The sequence below is a fragment of the Orcinus orca genome, chromosome 8 (assembly GCF_937001465.1).
Source record: "Orcinus orca chromosome 8, mOrcOrc1.1, whole genome shotgun sequence".
Classification (NCBI taxonomy): domain Eukaryota; kingdom Metazoa; phylum Chordata; class Mammalia; order Artiodactyla; family Delphinidae; genus Orcinus; species Orcinus orca.
In genome coordinates this window covers 69,072,928-69,087,828 of record NC_064566.1, presented here as the reverse complement: position 1 = coordinate 69,087,828, position 14,901 = coordinate 69,072,928, and the positions used below count along the sequence as shown (strand labels likewise).

The window sequence follows — 14,901 nt, the reverse complement described above, 5'->3', positions numbered from 1 at the left end:
CAACCATAAAAAGGAACGAAATTGAGTTATTTGTAGTGAGGTGGATGGACCTAGAGTCTGTCATACAGAGTGAAATAAGTCAGAAAGAGAAAAACAAATACCGTATGCTGACATATATACTGGAATCTAAATAAATAAATGGTCATGAAGAACCTAGGGGCAAGATGGGAATAAAGACGCAGACCTACTAGAGAACGGACTTGCGGACACACGGAGGGGGAAGGGTAAGCTGGGACAAAGTGAGAGAGTGGTAGTGTATATATGGACATATACACACTATCAAATGTAAAATAGATATCAAATGTAAAATAGTCGCATAGCACAAGGAGATCAGCTTGGTGCTTTGTGACCAGCTAGAAGGGTGGGATAGGGAGGTTGGAGGGAGGCAGATGCAAGAGGGAAGAGATATGGGGATATATGTATATATATATAACTGATTCACTTCGTTATAAAGCAGAAACTAACACACCATTGTAAAGTAATTATACACCAATAAAAACGTTAAAAAAAAAAGTTGTATACATAGAAGAGTACTCCTTTAAAGGAGTTTTCTGAATTCAGATGTGAGAATGTGCTTTAATATTCATCTGCCTTGGTCTTTGAAAATATGACTTTCACAGCAGATAAAAACATTTTGGTAGATCATGTAGCAGTACCTAGATTTTAGGAAGGATTTTACAAGATTCTATGAATGAGATCAATGACTCAGATATAAGTCACAGAATAAAGAGTAAATGATTCAGTAGAGAAAATGAGACTTTTGGTTGAAGGTGGATGAACATACAAATTTTGCTCCCTTCCCAAATCCTACTAAAATAAAGCAAAGGAATATTTTTAACCTACAAGGTTAAACCTACAGGACAAAAAAAATGGGAGCTAGTATTGGAAAAAGCCAAGAAGCAACCCACTAGATATTTCTGGAAGTAGGAGGTGAACGCTGGCTGCCCAACTTATACCCTGTAAGCAGGAGGATTTCGAATCACATTCTCTGGAAACTGATCAGCCTGAGACAAAGGAAAGAGACTACCCTGATAATCAGACAGTGAAGACCACTATTAACAAGCCCTACCCCTGTACACTGGATCTTCCCATCAGCTTCCAATGCCATTACTCTTAAATAGGAGCAAGCAGTCAGAGATCACAGACATCTGAGGGAAGTTCACACAGCGAGGTCAAATACACACAGAAAGACATTGTTTGAAGAAAATTATGCAGAAAGAAGAAAACTTCAAAAAATTTATGATTAAGATACTAGAGGTATTAGCTCCAGGAAAAACAAAACATGCAGGAAAGGAAGAGTAATCACAGTATACTATATGGCTCAGAGGTGAAGAGTATTTATAAAGGTAGAGGTATTTATAAAGTTATAACAAGGCAAACAGAATATTGATCCAACCAAAATTATAGTGTATTGAGAGAACGGAGGAATGGTGTGTGTGTGTGTGTAGCAGGGATGACGAGGTGACCAAAACTGAAAAATCAAGAAGGAGCAATGTAAGCATGTTCTTTAGAGATATGGAGATAAATATCAAAGGATTAGCCAGAAGAAATGAAAGTGGTTGCCCTTCGGGAGTGGAAAACTGGAGCAGGAATAGGAGATTGCTGTTTTTTGGTAACAGTGACAAAGAACCAAATGACTTTTTAAATTACACACATGAGTAACTAAGTAAAGGAAAATCTGGATAAATATTGTTTTTCAGTTAGAAAAGATATTTTAAAGAAAAAAATCCATTATATGTGCATCCACTTATATTGTACAAGGAAAATGACATTTTTCAAAACATCACTCCAGAATTCAGAAATTTTGGGACTCTCTGTGTTTTATTGACCTTAGCATTGCTCAGTGCATTTGTGGAATTCCTATTTAGAAATGACCTTCAGAGATAAGTTTATTAAACATAAGCTTTAATAATCTTAAATATATTAGACTGCACAGCACATTGGATGGTGGTTATACTGAGCCCTTAGGGAGCTGTAGCTGCACTGTAGTTGGTGCAATGATTTCTCTGGAAACGTAATTGATTTCTCTTCTAGAGTAGCAGAGGCTGGGAGAAAGGCAGTGCCGTGGAGTAACTGTTGGGGTTTGGAAAGAGGCACAAATTGAAGGATGTGGAGAAATATACCGGAGCCACACCCACAGAATGACTGACTGTAAAGGAGTTAATATAAGAAGCAAGAGATAATTTCAAACACTTCTTATTCACATTTTTAATGAGTCAAAGGGTGTATTGCATTGATAAAGAAAAGCAATTTACTATGTAAAAGGAACAATGAAATAAACATACAAAAAAGAAGTATTGGAAATAAAAACATGGTTGTCAATACTAAAGATCTCAAGAGAAGCAATAAAAAACCAGAATGTAATCATTGCTGAAATAAAAATGACAAAATGCAAGGAATTCCTCCAGAACACAGAACAAAAAAGACAATGATGGAAATTATGAGAAAAAAAGAAAAAGATGTAGGCATTCTAGTAGATTGAAACAAGATGGTGGAAAATTACTAATCAAAGGAATAGAAGAAAATTTCACTGAGCTGAAGAGATTTGAATCTTCAGTAATAAAAGTGTTCACCAAATGCTGTGAAGGATTATTGAGAAAGGATCTATACCTAGAAAGTTATCTTGGTAAATTTGTAAATTTCAAGGATAAAAAGAAATCCCATAAGCCTCCAGATATGAAAAAAAGAAAAAGAAAGGGATAACAAAACCTGGAGGAGAGAATGAGACTGGCATTGGACTTTCCATCTTCAACACTACACTTCAAGACCATGGGAGTAATGACTGTTACAGAGTTCCTGTGTAAGGGTAAAAATAAGACATTTGGACATGAAAAAAGTTAAGAAGTACACTACCTATGTTCATTTTTATGAAAAGATTACCTAAGGCAGTACTTCAGTCAAATTAAAAATGAATTTCAAATAAATTAAATTAAGAACAGGGAAAATTTTATATAATAGTAATAAGTGATGCAATAAAATTTACAGCTGTTAAAGAGGAATAAAATAGATAACATTATCCTATATATAATCATTTATATATAAATTAATAGAAATCAGGACTAGAAATCCAGATTATTTCTTGGAGGTGAGGTAAGGGAATGCGGAAGCAAAAACAGTACTAAAGGTGAAGTCTTACATAGGATTGAGGGAGGTCAAAGTTACACTAAAAATTCGGGAAGCCAGACTAGAAATCCAAATTTTAAATATTTGTTGGGCTTCCCTGGTGGCGCAGTGGTTGAGGGTCCGCCTGCCGATGCAGGGGACGCGGGTTCGTGCCCCGGTCCGGGAAGATCCCACATGCTGCGGAGTGGCTGGCCCTGTGAGCCATGGCCGCTGGGCCTGCGCGTCCGGAGCCTGTGCTCCGCAGTGGGTGAGGCCACAACAGTGAGAGGCCCGCGTACCGCAAAAAAAAAAAAAAAATTTGTAAAAAATGTAAATTAAAAACATAAAATAGGATGTAGAACTTCTAAGAAAAAAAGAAAACTAGATAAGACTAGCAAATGCTGGCAAAGAAAAAAGGGTCAAATGTTAATATATTAATGATCATAAAATCCTCTTTTTAGTGGCAAAGACATTCCAATTGAGGTATATATATACATTAATCTAACCATATGCTACTTATAAGAGACACAATATGATATTAAAAAATATTGCAAACAAGGGTATGGGAGAATAGAAAATATGTATTGGTCTCTGCCCCCGGTTCTTGGCACAAAGTTCCTAAAACCCTTGTAATTTCCTAAGTGATAAGAACTCTAGGGGCATCTCTTGCTCTAATATTGGTCTTAGACCTTGGTTCCTGAAACCTTAGTAATTTCCTGGGTGATAGGAGTGTCTTTTGTTCTAATGAGGCAACTTTGGGCAGGTTCCTAGATGACTCCTGGATGAGGGCTGGTCACCAGAAAGACCAAGTCATGATTAGAAACTTGGAATTTTCAGCCCCGCCTCTCCCCCCTCCATTCCCTTGTGTAGGGAGATGGTCTGAAAACGGAGTTAGTGATCAATCATGCCTACGTGATGAAGCCTCCATAAAAATCCCCAAAGTATGGGGTTTGGAGAGCTTCTAGGCTGGTGACCAGGTGGAGGTGCTGGGAGAGTGGCATGCCGCTTCCCATATACCTTGCACTACGCATCCTTTCCATCTGGACGCTCATCTGTATCCTTTAACAAGCTGGATGAAAGTAAGAGTTTAAAGGTAAGTGTTTCCCCTAGTCTGTGAGCTACTCTAGCAAATTAATCAAATCCGAGGAGGGGTTATTAGAACCTCTGATCTGTAACTGGTTGGTCAGAAGCACAGGTGACAACCTGGGCTTGCAACTGGAGCTGAAGAGGGTGGTGAGCAGTCTTGTGGGACTAAGTCCTCAACCTGTGGGATCTGGTGCTGTCTCTAGGTACACAGTGTCAGAACTGAGTTGAATTGCAGGACACCCAGCTGGTGTCCCAGAGAATTGCTTGGTGGGGGAAAAAACCTCCACACATTTGGTGACCAGAAGTGAAGTGATCTCTGTGAAGGTAAAGGAGACACACAGGGAAGAAAGACACAGTATGGAAGAAATGGGTTTTTCCCTACAAAGGAATGAGAAGACTGAATTTTTTCCTTTATAAAAGGGATGAAGAAGGCTATTACAGACTAATGCAAATTAAGAAGAAAGCAGAGATGGCAATATCAATATCAGGCAAAGTAGAATTCAAATAAAAATCACTCACTTATACTTGTGAGACATTCTATGAAGCTAAACCATATAATATACCATGAAGCTATAACATCCATGAACCTCAATATATTGAGCAACAGAACACTGGACATAGAAAATTAAAACTGCCTGAAATAAAAGAAGAATTGGATAAAAATTACAATTATAGTAAAGATCTGTCTTAAAATGTGACAGATCAAATAGACAAAAAGGTAATAATGGATTTGAAAAGCATAATTTAAACATAATAATAATAACAATTAAACAGTTTGGCTATATATGTATAACTTTTTAACCTTTTTTCTTAAGCAAAAGAGAATATACATTTGTTTTCAATGCCTAAAGGACATTAATAAAAGTTGATCATGTAACAAAGCATAAGAATAATCTTAATGAAACTGAACTATCATATAGGTCATATTCTATGACCATGGATGTAGGTGGATTAGAAAGTAATAATAAAAAGATAATTAAACCCCACCCCCAGAAGTTACATCTCCCAAATATCTCTTGAGTCAAAGAGGAAATCAAAACTGAAATAATAGACAATTTAGAAAATGAGAGTGGGAACACTAATTCTATGGCCTGCAGCAAAGTTGAGCCCAAGAGGAACTTTAGCTTTAAATGCTTGTATTATTTAAAGAAATCATGAAATCCAGAAATCATGAAAATAACTGAATCATATTTTTCAACTCAAAAATCAGAACAGGATAAGTAAAATAAAACATAAAAGGACAAAGAGCAGTAATTCATGAATAAAACAAAAACAAAGTAAAATGTAGACATGGTTCTCTTAAAAAGTCCAATAAAAGTAGATTATTTATTCATTCTATAGTTATTTATGTTCTGGGCATACACTCTGAAAAGAAAAAGGACAAACTTGTCTGATTCACTTTGTTGTACAACAGAAACTAGCACAGCATTGTGAAGCAGTTATACTCCAATAAAGATGTATAAAAAACAACAACAAAAAACCCCATGACAAAAATAAATAAATAAATGTTTCATTTAGAAGTTTAGGTTGATAATCATGGCACAAACACCTATAATTGGGAGAAATCTTGGATAAATAAAAATCAAACCCTGTTATAACCTAGATGTCAGAGAATCATGACTCACCCACATCATAAATGTTCTGTGTAAAAGGTCCCACCTCAGGCCTTTGTGTTTTCTGTTCTTCGTGTCTGGAACCGTCTTCTCCCAGACAGAAGCTCTGCTCAAATGCTGCCTTACCGGGAATCTTTGTTTGACCACCCCATTTTCATCCTCAGCCTGCTTTACTCTTCTTCATATCACATATGAAACATGTTGATATCTCCCACGGTCTCTCCCACTAATGTAAAAATCCCTTGGAGGAGCGGGCTCTAGTGTGTTCACTGCTGTCTTCCTGGTGCTTAGACCAATGAATGGCTCATTGTAGACTTTAGATAAACGAAATCTTCGTCAAATGAAGGTTGCTCCACAAATCATTACTGTGTATATAGGTGACATAGTTTGATAAGCATATAACAAATCCGTGATGAGTGAGGTTTTATCATCTTCATGATCTAAATTTTTACATATTTCTCAATAGTGCATGGGACAGAGGCAAAGCCAACCCGGCTCTCCATTCTTTGGAGACCAAGGTCGACAAGGTCTGGTCCCATGTCTGCTGTTGTAAGTGGTGGCTTTCTCATGGAAACCTCCAGTAATTCTCATTCACTTCTGGTTTGTAATTACATTGTACCCAAATGAGCTCTATGGCTCCCTACTAAATACTAAGTTCTTTAAGGTTTGTTCCTTAACGGTCTTTGTATGAGTCAGAGAGCTTAGTGTTGTGCCTGGCATACATTCAGTCCTCCATACTTTTTTCCAAAAGAATGAAGAGAAACAGCAGTCTCCACGCCTCAGATTTGCAGGAGTGAAGTGATATCTGGTACCCAACCTTAGCTTCAAGACCTTCAATCTGCATCATAGCCCTTAGTGCCATCTTCACACCAGGGACTTACCACCTGCTCAATTCAGAACCCTATCCTGGCTCTGCTATGGATTCCAGGCAGGATGCTCCCCACATCTTTTTGCCATCCATTTCTAATGTAGCAAAATGCTGGGATTGGAGCCAGACATATCTGCTGAATTCAAAGCCTACCTTCTCCAGAAACCAGCTGTGTATTCTGGGCCAAGTTCCTGCTTTATTTCTCTTTCTTTCTACCTTTCTGAACTCAGTGTGACAGAGGCTGCTAGTTGTTCACCAATATCCATTCTTTTTCCTTTTATTATAGTACCTCTAAGCTTTAACTGGCCATATGGCTGCCCAGTTAGAGACTGCATTTCTCAGCCTTCCTTGCAGCTAGCTCTTGCCCTGGTGCTAAGTTCTGGCCAACGCGGAATGAACAGAAGCAAGGCTTGTCACTTCCAGGTCATACTCCTAAGAGGAACCGGTCTTACTCTCTCCTCTAGCCCTTCCCCCTTCCCTCTGGCAGGAGCACAGTCATGACGGTGGGAGCTAAAGCAATCATTTCAGGCCCAGAGCTGGAAATCATGTAGTGAGAATGGCAGAGCTGCCCTACCAGCCCTGGTCTGCTCATCTCTGGTCTTGTGGACGAAACAGAAATACACTTCAATCTTTTTTAAACCTCTGTATTTGGGGGTCTCTTTGTCACAAGAGCTTAGACTATACTCTAACTAATATGCTCCATTTTGTTAGTTGTAAAATGAGAATGACACCTAGCAGGTAAAATGAGAATGATACCTAGCAGGGCTGTTCTAAGGAGGAGTATGCAGTAGAAGTTTAAGAATCGTGCAGCTTTTAGCCTGATGTCAAAGTCACAGTCTGAGCAGAATAACTGAAAGTAAGATATCTGGAGTGTTTGACTAGTGCCAAAGTGAGTCACAGTCAAGATCAGGCACTATAGTATCACCCCTATCCCCAATCCCTCTCCCACTTTCTCCACTCCCTCTCAACTCCCTAAGTTCTAGGGTCAGCCAGTGGCCAGTTGGCTAATGAAACAGTAGGAAGAGAAACCTTTATGGTGCTGGTGGCAGGGCAGGACAGACATTTGTCAAAAAGAATTTAATTTTTTACAATGGCAAATGCCATACAAACTCTATTCCTTATCTCTTCCTGAAACGTTTGGTAAAATATCCAGTTCTTGCTGCAGTTTTGAGGAGCTAAATCTGTTCTGAGGCTATGTTTACATTTTGAGTTCAGCCTTCAGGGCAAGCCTGGAGGGATGCTTGGACACTCAATGCAGCAGGAAAGGAGCAAGCTGGCCAGGAGCTGCTGCACTGTGGAAACCCAAGAGCACATGAGGCCTATGTGGGCATCCATCACCCTAGAAAACTGGAAAATTTCACTAAAAGTTGGAAAATGGTGATTTTTGACTACAGATCCATAGTCAAAACTGGAAAGACTCAAACTATAGATTCTTAATTTAAGTCACTTGAGTTTCTCCCAACCTCCTCACCAAAAATAATTGGTATATCCTCTATTAATACTAAGTTTCAAAATTCACATATCATCAGGGAGATTTTGGCATAATTAAGTACCAACATAATTAAAAAGCAATGTCTCAGCACTTACTCCACTGTATTATGGGCTTGGTTCTCCATGTCAAGAAACTGCTGCATCTGGTTTGTATTTCTTGATTTTTAATCTGTGAGGAGGAAAAAAATGATCTAGATTCCTAAAATGCTTACATTTATTAACCTATAAAACAAGAAAATTTTGCTACTGGCAAACCATGTTGTTATATGAGTTTTTCTGAGTGTAGTACTCTTGGTTCCACAAAACGTAGAAACTTGCATGTGTGTGTGTGCCCCATGCATTTACTGGCTTAGTGATGAGTTGAAATAGATGCTACTGACTGAAGTGAACATTCATTCACTATCTAATGAACAACAGCTTGGTGCCAGGTTCTTTGCAAAGTGCCAACACATGAGATGAGTAAAACAGAATTCCTACTCCAGACGGGTCCCAGCTGAAGGGACTCAAGATTTCCTTCCTGCTGGTTCCCCTAAAGGTCTGCCTTTATTTGAGTAGATTCTTTCTTTGGTCCTGTCCGGATTTAGTTAGAATGAATATACCACGAGATTTAGGACAAAAAACGTAAAATTGCCTAAAAATAGAAATAGAAAATAAAAATAGAAAAAGAAAATAAAAATAGAAAAATAGAAATCTTAACAATTCCTCAGTGGCTCTGTGGGCACCTGCTCACCCTTTTGACAAAATAGGGATGTTAGTACTTCCTAAAGTAAAAAAAAATGGTTTTCCCAGCAACGTAGTTTTAATTAAAAAGAAAAAAATCTATGAGGATAAATGGACAAATATTGAAAAGGACTTTGACTCCTCTGAATAAAAGTTAAACAGCATTCAAGACGGTAGAAAGAGGAGGAAGACAGGCGGGCTCAAATCCCTCTCAAATCAAAGGGATTAAAGAGAGACCCTGGAATTGCGAGTGGAGCAGAAGGGCGAGGAGCAGGAATGGGCAATGAAAACTTGACCAGTACGTTCAGATGAATAATTTCATTTTGTAGGTTCTCAAATCCCTCACTTTAACATCAGGGAAACTGAGGCACAGACGAGCCAAGTGACTTGCCCAAAGCCACACAACTAGAACACAGACCTTCCAATTTAGGGAGAATCTCTGTTCTGAATTCTACAGGGTCAGTCCGAGCCTCTCTCCACCCGCCCCGCAGCCCGCGCCCCCCGGGAGGGTTCAAGGCCAGCCTCCGCGGAACAGCCTGTCTGTTGGGGGTCCCCCGCCCCTCTTGGGCGAGCTGGGCTAAAGGTCGAGGGTCCGAGGAGGGTTACCTGTGCCACGCCGCGCTCTCCCGAGAGGTCTGAAGCCCCGAGAGTAGGAACGCCGGGGCCACCGCCAGCCCGGCCCGCCCCGAGGGGCCCCGCCGCCCGCCGCCCGGGCCCGCCAGCCCGCCGCGCGGCCTCCGAGGCCGTTACGGCCTCTCGCTCCCGGCCCGCCGCCTCCGCAGAGCCGCCGCTGGCTGCCATGGGGACGCGGCCGAACTCGCTGCTGCCGGGGGTGAGGCGGCGTATGGGCTCGGCGGCGCGGCGGGCTGACCCGCGGGAGGCCGCGGCTGCCGCGCCTTGCCGGGCTACCCGGGACCTCGCCGCCCTGCAGTTCTGCGTGTGGGGTCTGCTCAGCAGACGGAGGGCTCCCCGAGACCACATTCTGGGTGCTGTCCACTTTGTGGCTCCCACTGCTTGGCAGAGTGTCCGGCACTCGACGGGGATCCGGGAAATATTTGTCGAATGAATGAACGAAATAACGAGGGAACAAAGTGTAAACAGCTGGGGGGAGGGAGGGTTCTGCATCCAGGTTCCTTAAATCCCCTGGCTTCCCCCTCCTCTTACCCACATTTGAAATGATACGAAAAAGAAATAGACTTACGGCAAAGAGAGCTGCCTTTCGAGTCACCAAAGTGTCCCCAGCTAGGAAGAGCTTTACTTTCAGCAGCAACTGTACCTGTCTTTCCCATCCAGCGCATTGGGTCCTTAGAGCAACTCTGCGAGTTAGACGGAGCAGATAGTGTTGCTTCCCTTTTAGGGAGAAGGAAATATCTCCTAAGTGGGGGAACACGGACGGAACTCAGAGTGATTGATTCCAAATTCTTTCTTTTTTTCACCAAATTCCAAGTATAACTGATGACAGAAGCTCTGTTTCATGGTTCTGATTTCAAAGAAATGATAGGAAAGAATATATGCATAAATACTTGTACGTACACACACACACACACACACACACACACACACACACACATATATATACCCATTTTTTTTCTATTGATACCACGAGTGATATTTTAAGCACTTAGATTTTGTGTTTGGAAAATATTCTAGCATCTATTTTAGGGACAGAATTCCTTGCAATACATTCAGTCGATTAATTCCTAATTCTTAAAATCTTTTATTTGCACTCCACTTTTATAATATTAACATTAATTTGCTACTTTAATATGGCTATCAATTTAATACTGACCTCAATTCCTCCATCCAAATTCCAAAATAACATTTGCTGTTTCTCGACAAATTGAGTTTCATAGATGAATTGTGTAAAGTAACTCAGGTCATTAGTGCTAATAAGTGTTTCATAGTTCTCATTATGTTTGAATGAAGAAAGTGATCATTTTATCTTAACTTGAGACCTTCCATTATTCTGTAAACCTTAGTCATATTCTCTATTCTTGTCTAAACTGAATGGATCAATGTATTTATTCTGACCCCAGGAAGGGAAAATGGAACTAGGAATGAAATTTAATGAAGTTTCAGGATGCCCAACATCACTCTTGCTGTGTAGCTCTTTACCATTGGTAAGTACTTTTATGTTCATTAGTTCCTTATATGCTCAAAGTGTACCATGCAACACAAGTGTAACAGGTGTTATTGTAGCTCTTTTTAGCATATTAGGAACCTAAAGTTTAGGGAGAATAAAAAAATTTTGTCCAAGAGGATTCATCTAGTTCAAGTGCAGCTAAGATATGAACCAAGATCATCTTACTTCAAATCCAGTGCTCTTCAAACTCTGTCCTAAAATTAAGGTTGAGCAGGTTTCTTTAGCAGTCAGAATCTTGCACAGGTAACTGTAGATGTATTTAAAGCCATATTTTCACAAGAAAGAATGAATGTGAGCAGGGCTTGCAAAGCATAGGTATGTGAGAGTTCACATACTATGACAGATTTAAAGAAATTTCAATACAGAATAGAAATACCCCATTCAATTTAATAGGAATAAAGGTTTCATTTCAGGGTGAGACTTAAAATGCAAAGACCTACCCTCCCCCCCTCCTCACTGCTCCATGACTCCCCGCCATCAAGTAAGAACTGCAAAGCCTTGAATTTACCCAGAAATGTACCTATTATTAGATCTTTTCAGGTGAAATTGTTTTGAAAGGGATGAGGAGAGGATCGAGGATGGTGTTTGGAAGAAAAGCTAAGGGATGAATTATGTAGAATAAATAATAATCATTATAGACTGAACCTTAAACATTGAAAAACCTTCATTAACAAAACAGTTTTCATGCCAAAATTTATAATAGTAGTACAGAAAACAAACATACAACTTTAATATATGGAAGGTTATATAAATTATCTTTATGTCTTTTTATCAACATGGGAATATTTATTTTTATATCATTTTCAAAAGAAGGCTAAAAAATTATATATATTACAATGAAAAGTTATGACTACCTTATGCATGGAAAATATTTTAGAAAAAAATTTTAATAATAATAATTATGAAATAACCATAGAATTGGAAGAATTCATTAAGGGCACCTAGTCCAACCCTTCATTTTTTTTTTTTTTTTTGTGGTACGCGGGCCTCTCACTGTTGTGGCCTCTCCCGTTGCGGAGCACAGGCTCCGGACGCGCAGGCTCAGCGGCCATGGCTCACGGGCCCAGCCGCTCCGCGGCATGTGGAATCTTCCCGGACCGGGGCACGAACCCATGTCCCCTGCATCGGCAGGCGGACTCTCAACCACTGCGCCACCAGGGAAGCCCCCCAACCCTTCATTTTATATAAAGAAACTCAGACCCAAAGAATTAAAATGATTTGACTAGTTTTATTTCTAGTTAATGACAAAAATAGAGATTAGAATCCAGGTTTTTTCCTTATGGTCTCTTGCCACTTCTATAAGTGGAAGCAGGTTGAGGGAGTTTTCTGGAGATGCTTCAATGCATATTCCAGTTGAGAAAATAGCCATTCAGGAAAAGGAGATTCGGTCTTTAGAACCAAGGCCACCCTAGAGACAGCACTGTCCCATAGAAATATAATGCATACCACCTATCCACCCATGTAATTTAAAATATTCTAGTAGTCAAACTTAAAAAGTAAAAAGAAACAGGTGAAGTTAATTTGAAAAGCATATTTATTTAACCCAACATATCCAAAATATGTTTTCAACATAGAGTCAGTATAAAAAAATTGAGGTATTTTACATTCTTTTTTTCTATACTTAGTCTTCAAAATCTGGTGTGTAGTTTTTACTTCCAGCACGATCAGTTCCTAGAGCCATATTCAAGTGCTCAATAGCCACACATGACTGGTGGCTACCACATTGGACAGCATATCCCTGGAATACGGGTGCCTGGTCAATGTACTAAAGCCCTTTGTTAAGTGTGAAGGGTCATACAATGAGAGAGATTCTAAGTATTTGGGTGTGATTTGAGAGGGACTATGAAAGTCTCCTCCCTCAAAATCCTCATTAACCTTCTCTGCATTGGGAGAGGGATTGGAGCAAAGCATAACTAGGCCCCTTAGCCAGGCAGGGTGAGGCCTTTCACTGCATCATGACTCACAGTCCTGTCAATTCTCCTCATCAGGGCTGCTTCTCCAAAGAGAATTCAGACAATTCAGGTTTGATGGGAGGGCCTCTTTGTGTGGGCTGGCCAGGGGCCCAGGTGCCACAGAAGCACGTCCTCCTGATGGGAATTAGGAACACCGGATCTCATTTTAGGTTCAGAAAACAAAACTAAATTTTTTGGAAAATGGCTACCATGATTTTTTCCTATAGTTTTCCTTCTTAGAGGTCCTTAGTGTTTTGCTTTGTGGTTTTGAAAATGTAACCCTCTCTTGGATATTAAAGGGAACCAAAGATTTTTTACAGTCTTGAGCTAAAGTTTCATGGGTGGAATAGCTTATTTCCTGGAATCAGGTATGGCAGGGTTAATACTGAAGTGAAAGGTTCCCAACGGGAAGACAAATTTGGAGCCAGGGGTCAACTCTTTCCAAAAGCTCATCTCTGTTAAAACCTTTCAGGTCTCGAGCTAATATGATAGTGAGAAATTATTGGGTCAAAATCGAAGAAAGGCAAGGACCTAGAGAAGTGAGTCCAGAGCTCAATGCTGCTTTTGCCTGGAAGGCATTCGATGTTCTGGAAGGAATAACCACAAAACTGAGCAGCAGTTCTGGTAGTCTTGGGAAGCAAAGCGGCCAAAAGACAAAGCCTGGGCTCACCCCAGATAAGGAGTCAATAAATACCCTCTGCCTTTAAGCTGGAATCCCAAAGAGCTTTGCCCTCAGGAAAATGGGAAGTGGAAATAAATCAGTCCTCTCACTAACCTGCAGCCCAGCTTTGGATCACCTAAGTAATTCAGGACAATCTCAGTCTCTGAGCATGGATAAGGCAGTGTTGGACTGGTAGATTAAAACACCTGGAGAAAGTTAGCAAAAATATTCTCTGGTGAAGATTAAAATCGTTCTAGGCCTCAAATTCTTCCTAAGAATAATTTCTCAAATAGCGGAACAGATGCAAATATAATCTAGGATCAGGAAACAGGGAAAACTGGTAGAAAGTACAGACCACAGAAACAGAACCACAGAAGATTTATAATTGGAATCAGACAAAGATTATAAAAATATGGATAATATGATTAAAGAAATAAAAATAAGATTGAAAAATCTGTAAGGAGTGCTAAATATAAAAAGCAACTTGGCGTATTTGAAAAGGAACCAAATAGAAATTCTAAAGCTAAAAAAATTACTAATAACAAAAATTAAGAACACAGCAGATGAGTGTAATAGTAGATTTGATACAGGTACAGAGAGAATTTGTGAACTGGAAAATAGATCAGAAGAAATTTTCCAGATTGTAGGGAACAGACAAAATATTGGAAAATATTTTAAGATGAAGGTTTACAACTTTAGTACTTATTAATAGGATTATTTGTTGTTATGAAAATAAAAATAGATACTATATATGGAAGTAGCTAGTACATGCCCTTGCATTTAGTGGGTACTCAAGAAGTATTTGTTGAATTTGAAATTTGGTTATTTCACAAATCATCTTTGTCACTTTTTATAAGTTCCATTTCTTTGTCAAAGTATTCAGGTTTCTCTTTTAATTTTTAAACATATTAATCATAGTCATTTTCTATTCTGTGTCTTATAATTCCAATCTCTGAAATGTTGGGATCTATTACTGCTATTTCTTATCATGTTATCTTATTTTCTTGTATGTTTTATGAGTTTTGACTATAAGATAATTTGGGGGGGGATTTATTTCTGGGACATCTTTGAGGCTAGAATTGAGGTTAAATTCTTCCAGAGGATTTGCATTTGCTTTTGAGAGTTGCCTTACAGCATAACCAACCCCAAATTATTTTATATTAAATTTTTGACGGGAGTTTTTTTTTTTTTTTTTGTGGTACATGGGTCTCTCACTGTTGTGGCCTCTCCCATTGCGGAGCACAGGCTCCGGATGCGCAGGTTCA

General features: G+C 39.5%; 1 protein-coding gene across 5 annotated transcripts in view; it reads right to left on the bottom strand.

Annotated features, from left to right (window-relative positions):
• The window catches only part of DEUP1 (deuterosome assembly protein 1), a 103,860-nt gene extending 91,882 nt beyond the window's left edge, over positions 1 to 11,978 (bottom strand). For 3 of the 5 annotated variants that reach the window (XM_033431926.2, XM_033431927.2, XM_049713648.1), the window contains exons 1-2: positions 10,082 to 11,978; positions 8,257 to 8,329 (exon numbers count right to left, since the gene is read on the bottom strand). In XM_033431926.2, the coding sequence (XP_033287817.1) occupies positions 8,257 to 8,303 (47 nt within the window). In that variant the 5' untranslated portion in view covers positions 8,304 to 8,329; positions 10,082 to 11,978. The other 2 variants (XM_049713647.1, XM_049713646.1) reach the window with 2 other exon arrangements.
• Between the last annotated feature and the right edge of the window lie 2,923 nt (positions 11,979 to 14,901).